At 38.8% G+C, this 20,491-nt stretch overlaps 1 protein-coding gene across 1 annotated transcript in view; it reads right to left on the bottom strand.

Annotated features, from left to right (window-relative positions):
* Window positions 1-270: 270 nt before the first annotated feature.
* Window positions 271-20,491, bottom strand: part of CCDC186 (coiled-coil domain containing 186) — a 37,552-nt gene continuing 17,331 nt past the window's right edge. The window contains 11 exon segments of the mRNA XM_083741236.1: window positions 271-6,696; window positions 7,028-7,247; window positions 8,832-9,042; window positions 10,448-10,528; window positions 10,615-10,804; window positions 11,937-12,192; window positions 14,992-15,134; window positions 17,206-17,292; window positions 17,470-17,568; window positions 18,697-18,801; window positions 20,297-20,416. Coding sequence (XP_083597362.1) covers window positions 6,613-6,696; window positions 7,028-7,247; window positions 8,832-9,042; window positions 10,448-10,528; window positions 10,615-10,804; window positions 11,937-12,192; window positions 14,992-15,134; window positions 17,206-17,292; window positions 17,470-17,568; window positions 18,697-18,801; window positions 20,297-20,416 — 1,596 coding nt within the window. The 3' untranslated portion in view covers window positions 271-6,612.

Below are 20,491 nucleotides of genomic sequence, written 5' to 3'. Positions count from 1 at the left end.
TCTTTTAGCTCCTAGCTTTCATAACCGCTTCTAACACTAACCTGAAATACATATTTATAGGACCCACCTTCTGTGATTAAAACAGCTTTGTAAACTGTTTTAATGGTTGTATGCCACATTAGGCCTTATGGTGAATGACAGCTTACAAATCATCATCATCATCATCATCATTTAAAAATCCATACATTGTAGGTTATGTACAGAGGGTCAAAATTAAGTATTTTCCCAGACATGTTGCTGTCAGAAATACTAAACAGAAGCAGCCGCACATTTGTTTGTGGCATTTATTATTTCAAAGTCCAATATATACATAATGTATATCCATGTATGGGGGGGCATCATTTATACAGAAATATCTACAGAATATGATTTAGTCAAACCATTATTTTCTATATTGTCATAATACACATACATACAAATGGAAGATTGGACATAATGAAATTATCAGCACTCAAAGTAGATAAATAATATAATCATTTCTGGAAAAATATGTTCAACACCTGTAATGAACTGAGAGATCCACACAGATATGGCATCGTTTTCCCTTCAATTTGTTTTTGCTAGAGGATATGAAGTGTTTTCTAGCACCACCTACTGTTGTTTCAAAATATTAAACTACCTTGCTTTAAAACGATTATGAATAAAGTAACATTCATAGGGGCTTGTTTACTCTAAAATTATATTATGAACAGAAAGAACACTATCCCCTCTATTCTTCAGGAACAAGATGCACTTTTAAAGTAGAACACGTCTGCTGTCTTAGAAAACAGGTGGTTTTGGTCCTCGTTACTAAGCCTTAGTACTATTTGCAAATGATTAACTTGAAGGAAATGAGTTGCAAACAAATTAATCATCAATAAGAGCAGAGTATTTTTTATTTTATTTTTTGCTAAGGATGGCAGTCAATAGTAACTGGAGGGGAGCTACTAACCTCAGTGGGAACATCAAGTGATTGCTTGCATGTATGACTGAGCTGCCACAAATGCTAATTCCAAGTTAGAACCATCACCCAACATCACCTGAAATACGACACTCTTCAATGCAGTCAAGTGATGTACATACTTGGGTACATCATCTAATTTGTGCACTCTTTTAAAATTCCATGAACGTTGTCTACATGCATATACAAGTCAGTGTTCTAGGTCTGTCAGCATTCCCTCTTGCATGACAGATGTCCTCAGATGACAGTAATCCTACCTCTAAGTATGCATATTTTCTGTTACAAAAATATCTGTGATTTACCACTTTCATGTACATGCAGACAGCCACCAAGAGGAATTACTGTCATTTTCTAAACAAAGAATAATGTAGGTTGCCTCACAGATAGATGTCAACTTGTTAACAACCAACAGTGTGATTTTGACACTGGGTAAAGGCTGTTGCTCTTCAGGAAATGGAATTAAAAACTTGCTGGGGCGTACCAAGATTTTGAACCCAAATCTGTGAGTAACCTCCTCATTTAGAACAGATATCGGGACTGGCTGCCAAGCTGACCTATGTCTGAAAACCACGTAGCACTTGAATTTAAAAGCCTAGAAAGAGAGGAATAAGATACGAAACCCAAGTCATTCTGTTAACAGAAGATGGAATCTTAAATTCTGATGGAAGGAACAGCTTTGTCCTTTCAAGAATGCTGCTGATATATTTGTCTCCAAATGAAGAGAGCTCGTTCTTTTATTGCTAACACTTTCTGTGAATTGTGCCATGGTCATTTCAGACTCTGCTTTTTCAGAGGCTCCTATGAGGCTAGAAAGATTGGACAACCGACTTAGCATCTCAGTCCTGGCTATGGCCCATCTGCGCTCTTCATGTATCATGCCACTTAACAGTCATGGCTTCCCCCAAATAATTCTGTGATCTGCAGTTTGTTAAGGGTGCTGAGAGTTGTTATGAGTCTCCTATTTTTCTCCCAGGATTACAACTGCCGGAGCTCCCTGGAAGAGGGACTGATTGTTAAACTACTCTGAGAATGAGCTCTGTGAGAACAGGGATTTCTTTACAACTTTTGAGCACCCTTAAAAAAACTAGTGTTTCCATGAGTCTTAAGGGGGTAAATCATGATGGTTCAAAGTGGCATGATGATGATGCTTTAAAGGTATGGTCAGAAGGGGGGCTCTGTCTATAAAGCTCCATTAAGAGGTTAATCCCAGAAAGGTTTGCAGCCAAAGGACCAGGTTACTCTTAAATATACTTTCTTTCTTAAACGGACTTTGAAAAGGAAGAAAAGTAATGTGCAGTTTATTTGGAACATCAGAAATGATTTAGATAGTGGTAACATCACTTTATTTTTTCTAATTTCTTTATTTTCATATTGAAGCAATTTCCTATATATATTTTCCCTGTTCATAGCATGCACTAATCCTTGTATTACCATTGTCTGATGAAAACTCCCTTATTTAATTAGTTTAAATGATCAGGAATTAAAGACCAATTAAGACGTGACGTCATGTTGCGTACTGGGGACATACAGTGCTGCAAAACATGTGCCATTCCTAGAGCAAGTTTTCTCCAGATACTGCTTGATAATATTTCATGCATATGAAGTAGACTGAGGCCCATGAAAGCTTCTATGCCATAACAAATTTGTTAGCCTTTAAGGTGCTACAAAACTCTGGTTGTTGTTTTTTATTACTAACCCCTTCTATAAATGGCTGAATCACCATTTTTATCATTTGGATGGTTTGCTGCAGGTAGCCCTGAAGAGGTCTCTAATTAAGCATTCTGAATATTCAAAAAGAAGGTGGCCTAATATGCTGACCTAAATACCTCTGACAGTAAAAGAATAGCATTAAGTATGCCTGCTTCCTCTGGGTGTCTAAGCACACACATTTGCTACTTCTACTGCACAGAAAAGTAGGTAGGCAGAAAACTATGGTAGTGGTAAAGTAAACTCAATATTGATAGAGCCGTGCATACTCCACAATACAGTGCAAACACAAAGTACAATGCGGGCCAGGAAGATGCTCTGGTCATGATAATAATGTTTGGATTGCCCATAAAAAATTGCCAATTCAACTGTCTGTGACAAAGATTTGGATCAGGAGGAAGCAGTGGTTAACTGTTCTAGGGGTGGGGACTGGAACCCAGGAAGATAAAATCTTATTTTTTTAAAGAATGTGCTTGTGGGAGGTGTGGTTTTTGTTGTTGTTGTTGTTATGTCTTTTGTGTTTTTATGTTGTGAACTGCCCTGAGATATTTGAATGAAGGGCAGCATATCATTTACTACTACTACTACTACTATTATTATTATTATTATTATTATTATTATTATTATTTCCCTCTCATGCTAACCCTTTGCTCCCACAGCACTGCTATTTCTCATCTGAATCTTCCCTGGCTACTTTGTCAATTACAGATCTCCCCTCATCTTGTCAAGTTGCCCTCACAGCATTTGCAAATTGCATCTATGAAAGAATGGCAAAGATACAATCAAATTCAATTGCTCTCCAATAATTCCACCTTCAAAGTGATCTTAAAATGCAAAGGGCTGATTCAAATTGATAGTCTGTCTGAACACTTCCTTCAGAAAATACCTTGAGACATACTCTAACAATTTGAGATGTGCAGTATCCCGGTTGTACAAAGTACAGAAGTTGTTCACGCAGCAGTTACTATCCTGTTTGTTGGCTTTTTGTATTGAGCGAGTGCTCTGTGCAGAATATGCCGTTTTTCATTTTGCATGCCATTGAAAACAGATGGCTTTGTAGCAAACCTCTTAAGTGTTGTAGCCATCTATGTTTTACTCAGTGTAAAGTCATCCATTAATTTCAATGGGTCTACTCTGAATATAGCTCACACTAAATACAGCACCAAATATCCAGTTCTGCTTGTTCCGTCTACCATCACACAATTGGTTTACCACAAGCTGGGAGTTGCTATCCAGGCATATAACACACTCGAGTTTACTGATATCCTCCATTCAGAAAAGAATAAGCAATCAGGCATATTAAAAGGCTTATCAAAATAATGGCTTCCACCACATCACCCTTCTCTGAGCTCTTTTTTCATCTTAATAGTCTAAGTCAAACTCTGTCCTGGACCAATTCACACAGGTGAAAAGGAAGTTCTTCCCTCCCAAAACATCTGTGTTCCTCATGAAAGGAGAAACGGAGGTTCACTCAGGGCTGGATGTATTTTAAACAAGACTCAGTGCAATTGCAAATATACAACTTTTCAAGCATATATAGTAGATAGGCTAAATTTGTGGTGCGCAGTGATGCACTATTTTGAAAATAAATACACTTCTGCCATTAAAAACCTCAAGAAATTCTGGGTTGGTTGGTTGGTTTTGTGTGCAAACATTCCTTAATTCCTGATCCTTAAAAACAAGTAATTGGTGACTAACAATGACCCCCTTGAAGGAAAAACTGCAGACTTGTACAGTTTCAGTTACTCCAGTTCTAATTTATACACAATGAAGTAACACTAAACAGGGGAAAGTGTCTAATTTTGTATGTACAAGACTGAGGACCAGTTCTTTCTCCCCAGCACCATAAAGGTTCCATTTGGAAGGCAAACATGTTTTGCTAATGTGATGTTGCTACTGTACATAAGTATGAAATGCATGGCTTTTAAAAAAATACAAACTCTAGCAGTATATACATATTTGTACAAGTACATTTGTTTAGGGTTCCTTTTCGTTTTTAAAGAGCAGTTCTCTCAAAGTGAGACTCAATCCACACACGTGAGAAGAGGAATGGAGCCTATGTAAGAAGTTCAAGTTGAGTTTTGTATTTCAAACGAACAAATGAAAAGAAACTGCAACTTGAAATAGAGGCTGCCTTTCTCTCAAGCCTCCATCCTTGGGGTGGGGAAGGGGGGGGGGACTGAAGGAAAAAAGTTAATTAAATTTGAATGGCATATGTCAATTTCTTTTCATTACCCGTAGTCACATGGGCGTCAAGATTTTTGATGCAGTGTAGCTTTGGAAAGCTGCTATATTCTAATAAGGCAAAACAAAGCAATGATCTAGTTGGAATAATGCATTTACCGTACGCCAATGACTTCCTGAAAGGGGAAGGCACGCATCTGCTTCATCTTCCTCCTATCGGGACAAGCTCAAGCCTGAATATGCACTGCCCTCTTCTCAAAAAGGAACATGAAAAACCACATATTATCACTTCAAGGTTAAAGCATAAGAAACCAGAGCCTCCCTTTTATTGCTCTGTTCCCTGGAAATGCATGCTAGCGCTCGTCAAACCAAGAGAAAAGCCTGAAGTTCCCACCAGCTTCTTCTCTTCCCAAAACAGCCTCGATAACTTAATTTTACTTGTTGCTCTTAAGCTTTTACTAAGTACATGCTATCCACCAGCAAGACTACTCAAGTGCTGAGTTATTTCCAATGCTTTGCAATTTGTATTTTAGGAATCGCATAGCTCACATACATATTTTTGGCAGAGATGCAGCTGTTCATTATTGTCTCCTGGCGGTGCCTATCATTTCAGCAGCCAATAGTGGGTAGCTTTTTCTGTTCGTTCTGTGCCAGGCTTGTGGCCCTCCAGATTGCAGGGCAGATCCCATTGCCCCCGACCACGCTGACTAGAACTGATGGAAGTTAAGAGTCCAACAAGACATGGAGGGCCACAAGCTGTCACTCACCATTCTTAAGAAAGCTTGTATGTAGTCATTTCTAGTAGCAGACTACCATAGTTTTGTAGTGTATAGACAACTTAAGTTCCCTAGTAAATACCTCTTTTCCTTCTTCCACCCAGGTAGAAGTATGGCTGTGCCAGTACATGGGCAGATATGAGACAGGCAATAAAGTAGCAAGAGTATATGTTTATGCCACCGCACACAGATGCAACTGCTATTTCCATTTAAATTTACAAAGCCTTGCAAGGGTTCAAATAATAAATAGCTCTGTATTTTATTAGCAATCTCTGTAGGTGAAATCCTGGTTTCAACAGCTCACATCAATTAGCTGCAGAAGTTTCTCTTTTAATTATTCTCTTTAATTAAAAAATAATAATAATCCAATTCATATCCAAGAAGTCAACAGGGATTTTTAAAAAATTCTCTCGTCTCCAATTGATAAAATATGCAGTGCCATGTCCTTAGAGAACAGTCTACTATGAAAGTCTTTTCCAATGCATGTTATAAATAAAATCAACCATTTTAAATAAATTCAAGAGAGGAAGTGCATGTGTGTGAGTGTTTGGTTTCCCCCAAACATATATCCTCTAGAGGGCAATAAGTTTAATATGTCCATTGGACAACCCTCTCCATCACTACCCACCCCCAAGAACTGCAAAACCCAGGAGTCTTTCCTCCCACCAAGCTTCTTCATTAACATGGTACTGTAGTTGCACAAAGCAGAATTATTATTTTTTTTGCTCTCTCTCTAAATATAAGTGCATAAAATGGTGCATGTTGATATCTTGTTTCAGTGAAAAGCAATATGGATGCACATAGCGTTCAGAAAAGTTCACCAAGAGTTTTCCATCACTTCAGGCAAAGCAAGCGCTGGACCTTGTAAACCTCGCTCATAAACATACTCCAGTTCACTTTATTAAAGCTTCATGGGATTGACAGAAGACATTGGCAGATATCCAGGTTATATACCAACAGGGTATGGAGCACCTGTCTTTTCTGCCTCCTTGGTCTTGCTCTCAGCTATGTTTGCTTCAGTCTCTGTTCCAGTTCATGCTGCTGCTTAATTAGCCGTTCTATTTCTGTTCCTAGTGTTTGCAGATTTTCCTTTGAAGAAAATAGAGGGGGATATTAGCAGACTCTATGATACCCAATTAAACAACAAAAAAAACAGTGTCTTGTCTTCAAGGTTGAATGAATTCAAGTCCACTGCAATTTGAAACCTGCACACATTAGTAAGAAAGAAAGGATAGATTTACTCAAAATTATTTCACTTCAGGGTACACATGACAGTCTGCCTAGATATTTTAACGTTGTTCAGAGCATGTCTAAAAGGCTTTTTTCTATAATAGCTTGCAGTCATATACCATCACTTAGAATACATCATGCTTTTCATCGCACCTTGGTTGTTGTTTTTTAATTTTCTATTTCAAATTACCTTCAGGGTAATATTCTTCAATAAAGTGTCCTCCAGGACTGCTTGGAGCTTCCTGTTGATCTCCAGAGAGAGTTCCAAAGTGAGCCCGCTGTCTGCTGGGTGAGATGTGTAGAGAGAGGCCATAATTCCACCACGCCTACTTAAATGCACTTTATTGAAATCAGAGGCCTCAGATGACAATGTGCCAGCTTCTTCCCTCAAAATGTAGCTCTGGATTATTCTGTAGAAAGTAAAACAGTGTAAGATAGTGACAACATGAAAAAACACAGGCAGCTAATTTATACTGTCAGAAAATTAGTCCATCTAACTCAGCATTGTCCCTACACACAGAGTGTCCTCAGTGGGAGACATGCTATTATTGCTCTATAAAAATGTTACATTGGGAACACTACCTTGTTAAGAATAGTTTCTAGTTAGAGCAAAAATACTTCAAAGTATGCTGTTTTATATATTTCAACATAAAGGCAACTTTCCTAGCCAAACTTGCTGTGGTCTTTTTCCAAGACACAATAGCAGCTCATAATTCCCCACGGCTAGTCTTGGCACCAGCAAAAACCTCAAGATATTTAAATTGACAAAACTGCTTTTAGAGGTGGCATCACATGTCCTAGCAGTTTCCAGCTGGGCATATAGTCCCCAGAATCACCATCACCGTTAAAAGGAAACAAACTTGGTCACACGTCAAGCAGTGGCCTGCAGAGCCAAACTCTTAACTAGTGTTCCCAAATTTTGTCCTCATTGTTAACTCTAAGAGCAAATCATATGTACATTTCTTAGGGAGTTTAGCTGAAGGAGTCTCCAACTGATGAGAGTTGGCTATACAGTGTTACCTCGGGTTAAGTACTTAATTCGTTCCGAAGGTGCGTTCTTAACGTGAAACTGTTCTTAACCTGAAGCACCACTTTAGCTAATGGGGCCTCCTGCTGCTGTTCTTATCCTGAAGCAAAGTTCTTTACTTGAAGCACTATTTCTGGGTTAGCGGAGTCTGTAACCTGAAGTGTATGTAACCCGAGGTACCACTGTATTGTTTTCATTGTGAAAAAGAAAGTGAGGAACTCACAAAAATTATTTGACTTCCTGACACCAAGTGTCACCAAGTGCAAATAGATTCCAGCTTGTGTCGTTAGCAATCATGTACTGTATTCTGAAAGTAGGTGTACAGTACACTTTGCTGCAGCGATGTGTGCTACACAACTACTTAGCAGCTTCAAACTGAAACAGCTCGTGCAAATTAACTGTGCTGTGTGTTTTTTTCTTTCGCAAAGGTGAAGAGCTTAGTGTCTAACATCTGCCAGCATAAGAATTGTGAAGGAAACTTTCGGCTTAATGCTTCCCAGTCGGTAATTTGCTAAGATTCAATTTGCATGAAAGGTAGTAATTAAAGAGAACAGCAAATTGCTATGGAAGCACTTTCAGAATTCATGTTCAAATCAGATTTTTTTAAAAAAACAGCATAGACTACTTTACATACGTCAACACACATTTGAATCAGTACAGTTTAATTAACATTGCTATTTTAGTTTAATTCTATGGTAAGTTCTGTTTACTATTAAGATATTTCGTTTACGAAATTAGCACCTATATATGAGAAATGGAGGAAACTTTCATTGCAGAAGCGTGCCCTCCACCCTCACCCTGAAAAACATGGAAATACACTGGGGCTAAATTGAGGTGTCTGGCACCATTTCCATTCCTGATGAAGTTATCCAGCTACCATACAGAGTACCAGTGTTAACTTTAAACACAGCATCTTGCATTGTATTTTTTCAAACTGATTACCAAATGGACCAGATGTTGTACATACTTGGTTTTTTTCCTGATTTCTTCAACCAGCTGTTTGATATGATCCTCCATGAACTCCATCTTCTCATTTTTCCGAGCATGGGCTTTCTGTAACCTTACTATTCTCTCAATCAAGATGGTCTTGTCCACTTCAGGAAAATGATCCACAGCTACTGAAGAGCCACTGTTTTCTGGGGAACGATCTTCATTACTGCTTCGAGCATTAAGCGATCCTGTCAAAACCAATGACATCTTAATTGCAATGCATGGCTCTCAGTCAAATAAAGAAAAGTTGTGGATTATAAAAGATTTTAATCTGCATTTTGACATAATATTCCACAAAAATGGCTAACATATAAAATGCAGTATGAAAATCTAAAATACCAATTTCATAATAGTACTAAAACCTAAACTGCCCTGAGGTTGTGAAGTGCCTTGAGATATTTTGATGAGAGGTGGTATATAAATCTAATAAATTCAAATAATCAAGACTAGTACAGACAAACTGTAGAACTCAGGCAGACCTCAGCAAAGCAACCCAAATTTATAATAACTATTAAAAATCACAGGGGGATGGGTTCTGCCAAGGACACTTAAAGGAGGCTACCCAATTGCCGAAGCTTTTGAGATCCACAGTTGTGGATCCACTGTAAAGGAAGGTTCTATTACAAGTGACTACCACCCTGATTGTTAAACAAACATATTCAGAATTGTGCCAAAGCTTTACCATGTAAAGTGTTGTTCCAGTTTAGAATCTGGTCAAATTCAAGAGTGCCTCACCTTTTTGACTACTAAAATGGAAATATGATGGAGGTTGAAAAAACAAAACAAAACTTGAACATTTAGATTTGTGCAGAGCCTTTGACGCCACTTACAGACCTTGTAAGATGATGGCAGGCCTCTACACAGACAGATAATTCCACTCCATGTTCAAAGTACTAGAGAAGCAATGAATTTTAAAGCAGCAGACTCACTGTTGTAAAACATGAATTGATTTTTCATTTGTGCACTGCCAGCTTCCAAGGAAGCATTACTAAAAAGGTAACTGATTTGTATTTGCCATCAAACACAGTCAGGAAGATATAAAAAATCAGCAAGGTATAAATGCTAGGTTTAAACTCTCCAAGAACTATTCCATTATTTCATGGTAGCCTCACACAACTGCAATTGTATTCAAGATTCAGAACTCTCAGAGCAAATTAATGGTTGGAACATTAGAGCAGACACTTGAGCAGTTAAAGTTGCCCAATGAGTTTTCTTTTTCCAGTTGCCTGATAAAGTTGAATACACAAGACCTGTTCTAGATAAATTATTACTGTAATAAAGTATGACTGTCATCAACTACTGTAATTTATTAAGCATTGCAGTTATTGTAATCCATTCCTTGTATAAGTCAACGTGCTTTTTTTTCACTGATGAAAAAAAGTTACGGTGAATTACTATTAATATAGAACTGGATGGATAAGAAATCTCAACAGATGTGGGTTCAGGTATATTATAATCTGGTGGGGGATAACTGTTAGTAACTGGCGTGGTTGGGGGAAGTCATGCTGGTGAAAATATACTGTGAGAACTACAATATGTTTTATTGGCATGATTTTTAAAGAAATAATTGATGAGACTAATCAAACAACCTACCTGATGAGCTAGAACGACTCCCCATACTGCTGACATCTTTATCATAGTTGCCGTTTTCAAGCTGATCTAATTTTCTTCGTGCTAAGGGAACAAACCACAAATTATTTGATGCAGTGCTAATATTTGTAGGGAAAAGCCATACAAACCAAGGTCTGAGAAATATTAACCTTGCTGAAGTTGCTTGGTGAGGTCTTTCAGATTTGCAGCATGCTTTCGCTTCTGAGTAACCAACTCATCTTTTAGTTCATCTGCTTTAGTGTTGAGGTCTGCTAATGCTTTCTGTTGAGACGCTAATTCAGCCTGCAGCGCTTGAACATTGTTTCTGTGAAGTTCCTCTTCTTTCTGCAATTTACTTGCCTGAATTTATAAAATGAAACACATATAGTTATGCAGTCCAAATTATGATGTGTTATCATTTGCTTTCCCCATTGTCCACTGAGTATTTCATACAATTTTAAAACACATTGCAAAAAGAGAGAGAAAAGACCCAATATACCAACTGTTTATATTCCAATCCACTATATTGCTCCTGGGGGCTTTGAAGAATATGGTTCTCATGGCATATAAGAATCCATTGTGAGGAACGGGAAGATCAGATTAGCTGTCCCAATGTGTTATGAAGTACAAGCATTCATACTTCCACAGGCCCTATTTCCGCCCACAGTTAGGGAGAATTTGGAGCTTTGCTGCCCATGTTATGCTATACGTGATTTCAGTTTCCAATTTCTGAAACGTAAGCTTGTATATATTCATTTCACATACTGCAAAGCATTTATTTAATGCTTCAAATGGGCTCGGACGTTGCATAGAAGCCAACCTGCCAGAAAACTTGCAATCTACATTAGGTGGCCAACAAGATGCACAGCTCAAGGAAGCATCAGAGGACTGCACAAGACATACAAGACTTTCAGAACTCCCAGTAACCAGGCTGGAGAACCAGCCACCACTTCCTTAAAGTGAGATCCATACTTTTTGATTTACAGCGGGAGGCAAAGCCTTCAGTTGTTAAACCATTTGTGGTGCAATGCTTCTTACCCGTCATCCCCAGCCACTACCTAAGTCAAGCCGGTTATAATGAGCATTATGCATGTATCTGGCTGTGGTTTTTTTCTATTCAGACTGCCCCATGTTTATTCAAATAGCACCCCCCTCCCCAAGAAGAAATCTGCCAAATTTGGCTTCAGCAGTGGCACACGGAAGCAGGGTTTCTCCTATTCACTATAAATATAGTAAAATGCATCTGTCTTTGTGCAGATTGGCTGACTGGCTCAAAGGCAGGGGCTGATGACATTTTCAAGGTTTTCTTCAGGTAGGCAGGAATTATTTCATCGTGCTTTGGCCAAACTGTAGCATCTCTATTTTAATTATGCCATTTATTGAGCAACAGCAGAAGCAGCAGGAATACATCCAGGCTTATTCCAGGGCTTAGGGTTTAATTAAAAACATTAATTGCATAAGCCTTAACCAATTAATTGAAATTCTGACTTACCAGTTCATCTCTTGCTTGCTTCACTAGTTCCAGCTGATTCTGAGACTCTCTCTCGCTGTAGGTGATCTTATCTACTTGCATTTGTAGGGAGTTGGTTTCCGACTGCAGTTGGGCGTTCTTAGTACTCAGCTTTTCAGTGAAGACCAATAGCTCCGATTCTCTTTTCCGGCTGCCATCAATGTCCTTCTGGAAGTCAGTAAGCAGAGAGTTGAGGCTGCCCACTTCTTCCTTCAAGGAGTTAATCTCTTGTTCATCTCTGAAATCAAGAGTGGACATCATTTTGAGATGTGAGAAGAGGAGTTCAAACTAGACAGGCAATCAACAGTTTCCTAGTTGATAGTCCGCACATTCATATACACTTTGCAGTTAAAGCTACTGTGCTCATAGCTGCATTAGTCCTGGTGTTGCCTAGGCCTGCTCTGCTATACAAGATACATATTTTTGGACATTGACTGTTTACTTGAGCAAATCATTATTGCAAAGTGAAATAAATGCTAGAAACCAGTGCTGTAGCTCAAAATGAGGGAATGTTTCATTTTGGGATTCACTTTGATCATTAAGATGTTACTCATAAGTTGCAAATTGCAGGCACTGTGATTGCACATTTCCAAGAAAAAGCCAATGTTGCCATGTTAATTGGAAGAAATGCAAATGCTCAGTTCTACAAATCCTAAGGGAGGTTGAGAGTTGTTGAAACATTGCTACATCTCAGATAATTATTGCTTACAAGTGCCCTGGGCTGTGTGGGTGGTTCTCTATTTATATGATGCCCTCCTATATTCAGTATGCAACACATTTAACACCAAGAAGGCTGAAAATATACTCAAGGCCCTAGTTCACCCGCACCATATGGAAACATGATTGTGCACAGATGTTTTTGTTCCGGTCGCCTGTAAGTTAGTTTGTTCTGTAATTTCCAAGTCTGAATTCTAGAAGTAAATCCACTGTAATTAAATGGAGTCTTGCTGATGTTAAACAAGGAGCAATTACACAGTCTGTTATTTTAATTGACTGATCTTTTAAGGGAGACAAAAAATTGTGACTGGGACCCAGGTCAAAGACAGCATGTTATGAAAGCAAGGCACTTTTCAAGGAGATGAAGAGGATGAAGGGATGCAGATTAATTACTGAAGAAAAATGCAGAGAAATGGACGTTTTTATTTTTAAAAACAGGTGAAATTTTAATATGTCTATGCAAACAGTTAATAACAAGCCAAACAGAGAGAGACTCAAAATGGAAAGACGTTCTTGAGAAAGTGGAGTCAATGTGATGGGCCTGGAGCTACAAATATATGGTAATCAAGTGAGGAGTAACAAGGAGAAGGATGTTTTAAGCTATTAACTATAGGATAATTTATTTTAAATCAGATTTGCAGTTATCACATTTTTATTGTCACAAGTAGTCTGCAAAGATTTAGACCAAGACAATGACATGCACACTATTTGGGTTTCTGGGTTTACCATACGTAAGCCCCACTACTCTAGCCAACATGCTACAATGATTTTTTTTGGGGGGAGGGGGGTTCGGAAAATAAATCATTTTAAAATTTCTTGTTAAAATTTGTGTTGTAACAGTAACAAAACAGTAAACTAAAAATGATAATATGTATAGGGCAGGTGTGGGAAACCTTGAGCTCTCTGGATGATGCTGAACTACAACTCCCATCATTCCTCACCATTGCCCATACTTGCTGGAGCTGATGAGAGCTGTAGTTCAGCCACATGGGATGGGCCAAAGGTCCCCCAAAAAAACCTGAACAAAGGATGTTTCAAGGTTTTATCAGAGGACTGATACCTTTTAGGCTGCCATGAAGGTGTGGGTACAACCACCCCAATGTTGTGTCACGTTTTCACTAGTATTGTGTTCATTATTTATCAAGAGTGTAACATTTGTTGCCAGCATTGTAATGTGGATTAGTTATGTGGTAGGGTTGTTGGAGCACCATTATCTGTTATGATTTTATTGTATGGAGTTATCCAAAAGTTTTATACTTCTTACTGCCCCGTCCAGGGTGAGAGCCTCCTGCCCTGGTTTCGAATTGCCCACTCACCCAGGTGAGAGGCAGGAAGGAGTGCCTGTTAGTTCAGTGAGGGTGAACTAGGTTTATTGAAGTTGTTGAAATGAGTTTGATTACCATTGGTTGCTGGCTGTTACTTTGATTATTAATAATTGGTGTACTGGATTATTACTGGCTGTTGAGTGTAAGGGATTGATTAAATGATGTGTACTTAAAAAAATATACCTCATTAAGCTGTATGTGGATGTGATTGATGAAAGTGAGAGATTATGAGAGCAGTTGTGTGACTAGCACATTTTTGAGATTAGGGTTAAATTTATGCAGGTATTTCTGTTTTCTTTTTTTAATTCTATATTGATATGATTGTTACATACATCAATACTGTGCTTTACTGCATATCTAGACGCTTTTAAAAAAATGTGGAGCTTGTGCTTATTGTATACCTATATACTGTACTATGATTTTTTGATGTAAACAGTTTTGAGATCCATTGATAGTAAGTAAATGACTTTAAAAAAAAACAAAACACCTGAACTATTTGATTCATTTTAAGAACATGGACTAGCCAGAGTCCACAGACATCACCAGGTGAAGACTTTTGTATTTTCACTCAGTCACTATGAATCTGGATAAGGGTCCAATAGTTTTCTCTTATGCTTAAAATCCTATGCATTTAACACAACATTAACCATAAACATATAGTTTTGAATAATCAAATCAAACTACTTTTTTTTAAAAACTTTCTTCCCCTAACACAGTCATTTCCAGGGTATTAAATACTAAGCTGGACTGAAGTTGGTGCTAACTCTAGAAATGTCAAACAGCAACAAATTATATGTTATATCAAACATATAACAAATTATATGCCATGTCCAAGGTTAAATCATTCAGTAAGGTTTATACCACACAAAACTTTGTTTGGATTGTACACAAGTTGGGTGGCAGCATCAATTATTTGTTAAAAGAACAGTACTCTTTAAGTATAATATATATATTTTAAAAATCTGCTCTATAAAACCAAAATGTAACTATCTTACCTCTGGTGGTGCTCCTGGAGCTGATCTATGGTTTTCACTTTGTCCAGCAGATTCTGAATCTCAGCCTTCTGGCGATTAATAATTTCTCTGTATTTTGATAATTCATCTTCTGTTCTCAATCGTTCATCCTCTAGACACTTGACCTAAAAACAACAGAACTTGTTAAAGTAAATGGTGCATTTCATTCTTTCTGGTAGATTTTATTAACTTTTTGAATCACAAACACTGTACACAGTGGTTCCCCTTGCATCTGAGAATGCAATGACCAGACTACTCACAGGAGCAGATTACTGGCAACATTTTACTGCTTTGCTGAGACAGCTGTACCAGTTGCCAATTTGCTACCAGGCTTAAGGACCACCTGATTCCTTATGTGCCACATCACTCTTCTGATGGGACACTTCAGTTGTGCCCCATGCCCCTTGACAAGGAACCAAGCCATCAACATGGCTGGCCTTGTCTGGTGGTACGCCTTGCCACCAGCAGGAATCATACCTGGTGCCTCCTTTTAGGTGCAGAGGTCTTTCAAATGTGATTTCTTTTTACCAGCCAAACTTTATTGATTATATTGTAGCATTTTGTGTTTATTGTGTACATCCCCTTGTTATATATATACCCGTATTTTTTGCTCTATAAGACGCACCAGACCACAAGACGCACCTAGTTTTTGGAGGAGGAAAACAAGAGGAAAAAATATTCTGCATCTCAGAAGCCAGAACAGCAAGAGGGATCGCTGTGCAGTGAAAGCAGTGATCCCTCTTGCTGTTCTGGCTTCTGGTATAGCGGCGCAGCCTGCATTCGCTCCATAAGACGCACACACATTTCCCCTTACTTTTTAGGAGGATAAAAGTGAGTCTTATAGGGCAAAAAATACGGTATATTTTTTGAAACTGTGTTGTATAAACATTAAGATTTAATTTCATTTAACTTGCACAGACACCTGAAACTTAACCTATTTCTCCCCCATCCTAATCTTGCTTTTGTCATCGACTTCTTCATTTAAAGAATTCTTTCCCTACCTATCTGTTTACAAGAAGGGACACGATCTGTTTGGGAAAGTGCTCTGACAAAAGTATAATTACTTGTCGTTTTCAGGGTTTGGGGTTTTAAAGTTAAGAGAAAAAGCCACCTGATCTCCAGGCATTGTTAGTTACAGTTACCGTAATCGGATAGGCCATTTTAACAAAGTGTGTGGAAAGTATGGCAAGGAAAGACAAAAGAACCACCATCTCTGCCTGAACTCAGCAGAATCGTAACCAGCTTTTAATATAAAGCAGTAAGTTTTTCCCCCTCCTAAACTTTGCAGAGAGAGGGGGGAAACCACAGATATAGCCCTGCATCCTAAATGCTTAGGAGATATAGTGAAATGCAAATGTATTACATTTTAACATCTTGTGAATTGGTGGCTCTCTAATGGAAATTAGCAACAGACAGGCTTCCTACCTGATTTTAGGGGAGTTCGAAGGTTCAACTGACAGATGATGCCATTTATTACATTTTTCAGAACAACAATTGAAAACTAAAGTTTTTACATTTTATCACGACATAAATCAGCAAATAATGCACATCATATATCCTTATGGAATTAATCAAATGAGACTCCAAATATGATACCTCTCTCCACTTCACTTCTCCTTCCTGGCCCTATCTGCCTGTTGCACAAAAAATAATTTTTGTGGTGGCACTGGAGCCATTTCAGTGACAGTATTTGAATTCAAAGTCAAAAGAGCTGAGCATGGCCCTGAAGCAGCTCTCTTAGCCATTCAGGAACTCTTTCATTTGCTTGGGGAAATTAAATCTTCTCACAGCTGCCATGTCAACTCCAGAAGGAAGCCGTCAAGGTCAGGAAAAGGATGGTGGCACCAGAGAAATGCCTGCTGCAATAATTTTTTTGAGAGACTACGTTTGGCCCAAATCCTCTGAACTTGTTGCCAAGTTCAATACTTCTTACTTTAGAAGGGCACTTGAAAGACCTCTTTTCAACCACTGTAACAAGCAATGCAGGAAACAAGAGATGAAGAGGTTGTACCACATCATTTTAGTTCTTGGACTTACTGCTAGTACAATGCCATTATATATCGTACAGAACCATCAGGTCCCTGGAAGTCAAATTTGCACTGATCTATCTGGTTAAACTATCCAGGTAAATAATACAGTTAGTTTTCCTTCCCTTTGCTTTCAGTCTTTTGGCTACAAGGAATTCTTCTCTCTCACCTTTGTCCTTAGAGTTCGTAGCTCATCCATACCCTCTTTAAAAGTGCGCTTCACATCTTCAAGTTCTTTTATTTTGGCATGATGTACCTTCGAAAGAGAAAAATGACAATTCTGCATACAACATGGAGGAAAATGGGATCCAATCCTGTCCACTTCAATCTACATAGCAATTATGATTTGGACCCACCACTATACTCTTTCCCCCCTAGTATGAGCCTTAACCCTCATTAAAATGCAACCACTGAAGCGAGTAATATATTTTACCTCTAGATGGTCAGACTTCTCCTGCAAGTGTTTTTCCAGCTCTCCTTTTGTAAGTCGGAGTTTTACATCCAACTCATTTGATTTAATTTCTTCAGACTCCTAAGGAGAGGGAATGAGCACTATTAAATCTTCACATGCCAATTCATAAACTGAAAAGACCTTATTTATTGTACAAGTTATGTTACAATCATCTATCCCAGACTTACAGTCCAAACACTATGAGCTTATTTTCTTCTAAGTCAAGCTTGGAAACAGATCACTGCTTTTAGCACTGTGGGTAACATGCAAAAGAGAGAGACAATCATTCTGAAACAACAAACATAAGATACCAGATGTGTGCGGACTATGTGCAATTTGCCACAAGGGACATGCATATGCTCCCCCATTCAGACATTACACAGGGAAAGCATATGCGTGGTCAAGATACAGAATGGCTCTCTCCTGCAATCAATATCCCCAAGGATAAATAAGGAAGCAGAGGAATGACATCAGATGTTATTGCCACTCAACAGACTCTCTTTGTGTAATGTCACCCCTCACTCTCCCAAGAATAAGCAAGGACATGCTTATTGCAGGCAGGAGAGTTATGAGATCATCTGATCAGGACTTGTGTTTTTGACATCTAAGTGTGTGTGGATTTTGAAACCTGCACTCTCTGGATGTGAAAGCAAAAAGGTTATACTATTTCTAGATGTTGCATATGTTCTGTCATATAGAATGATTAGAACCAGTGCCCTCCATTAGACTGAGACTGAAGATTTCTCACCTGAGAGGAGGAAACTCAGCCCTGAGAAAAGCTGGGTGGTGGCTATGGCATGCCACTTAAGGAGTCTTGGGCATAATTTAGTTAGTATCCTTGGTCCCTAGCCTTACCACACACAGGTGTTCACTATACCTTAGGTCAGTACCTCTGGGTTATATGGTGGCTAAAAAGGAACTATAATATTATGCACACTCAGCACAACAGAAAGATCTTTATATTGGATGCGATAGTGCAGAAGATCAGAACATATGGCTAGAGTAAGATGAAATAGCAAGCAACGTATCTGGATTTGCCTGTGCCAGGACAATTAATTAATTTAGAAATGACATTAGATTAGATAGGTTTGGGGAAATAATTGTATCATTTCAGCTATAGGGCTAGAGGTGAGTGTGGGATATACAAGAAAAGAAAATCTATATGCAAGTTCAACATCTTAATTTTGCTTCATGTAACATTATACCCACTTGATATGTTTTTATGATTTCTTGGCAGTTCTTTCGTATTTGCTCAGCTTCCTCTTTCGCTTGAGTGACTTTTGCGGTTGCCTCTTTAAGCCGATCTTTGGTGTCCTGGAAAACCGATAAACAATGGTTAGCTACCATTAAATGAGTACAGTGGTACCTTGGGTTACATACGCTTCAGGTTACAGACTCCGCTAACCCAGAAATAGTACCTCGGGTTAAGAACTTTGCTTCAGGATGAGAACAGAAATCGTGCTTCGGCGGCGCGGCGGAAGCAGGAGGCCCCATTAGCTAAAGTGGTGTTTCAGGTTAAGAACAGTTTCAGGTTAAGTACAGACCTCTGGAATGAATTAAGTACTTAACCCGAGGTACCACTGTACGTAGAACAACAACAGTAAGTTCAGGACTGCATGGAAATGACAAAATTCCTGCTTAATGCCAGCAGCAGAGGACGAAGTTAAAAATCCAATAGAAAAATAAAGAAAGCTAAATTCTTTGGAAACAAAGGAACATAAAGGCTTGATTGTAATCTCATTTATACCTATTTTGAGAGAAAACGTCTGTGACGTCAGAAGGACCTGTGTCTGAACAAACGTGGACAGGATGGAGTGGCAGCCTTCACTGCTTTCCTTAAGCAACCAAGGGCATATCTGAACATCACAACACCACCACCTCATACCTAAGATATGGTTGTTGAACATTGTATTTATTAACCGGCAGACACTGGCTGAAGATCCCATTATTATCCAAGAGCAGTCTGTGTGAAACTGTTTGATATGTTAAATTCTTGACTATTGGGACACTATGAATTTGAAACGTTTTTTAGCCTCACAATACTAAGAAATGCCTACTTGTCCATCCCCACCAAGTGAAGTGTTTAAAAAGGTAAAGGTAAAGGACCCCTGACAGTTAAGTCCAGTCGCGAACGACTCTGGGGTTGCGGCACTCATCTTGCTTTAGTGGCCAAGGGAGCCGACGTTTGTCCACAGACAGTTTTTCCGGGTCATGTGGCCAGCATGACTAAGCTGCTTCTGGCGAAACCAGAGCAGCGCACGGAAATGCTGTTTACCTTCCTGCCAGAGCGGTACCTATTTATCTACTTGTACTCTGACGTGCTTTTGAACTGCTAGGTTGGCAGGAGCTGGGACCGAACAACGGGAGCTCACCCCGTCGTGGGGATTTGAACCGCTGACCTTCTGATCAGCAAGCCTTAGGCTCTGTGGTTTAGACCACAGTGCCACCCGCGTCACTAGTGAAGTGTTTAGTGCAACCCAAAAATCTTTCACTGGTAACTCATCTGATCCAGAAGAGAAGGTCTCCTGCACAGAATTACAGCAGAACTACACTGCTAAGTTTATAGGTTTTCATTTCATGCCAGTTCTCAACCTTTTACCCATTTTCCAACTTTCATTGCTCCGATTACACACAGACACTGAATAGCACCATTAAAAAAACCCTACTCTCATTCCAGTTACGCTCCCATTGTGTTAATCAACTTGTCCTACATTTCACAGCAACAGCCAATCAAACCTTGCACACATGCTTTACAAAGAGACATAGGAGCTGCAGTGAAAATGTCCCTCTATAACATTAGCACACCTACCTTGTGTAAATCCATTTCAGCCTTCAATTTGTTTTGGGCCCATTTTACTTTGATCACATGAGAGTTCATTTCTTCTTTTAATTTCTCTATTTCTCTTGACATTCTGGTGGCTTCAGCTTCCTTGAAAAGAATAATTTTAGATTATTAGGTTTGAAATGAAGCCTTTTAAATGGATAGGCCCAGAGCGGCAGAAAT

This window comes from Podarcis gaigeae (genome assembly GCF_964106915.1).
Source record: "Podarcis gaigeae genome assembly, chromosome: 5".
NCBI lineage: Eukaryota > Metazoa > Chordata > Lepidosauria > Squamata > Lacertidae > Podarcis > Podarcis gaigeae.
This window is presented reverse-complemented; position numbering and strand designations above follow the sequence as displayed.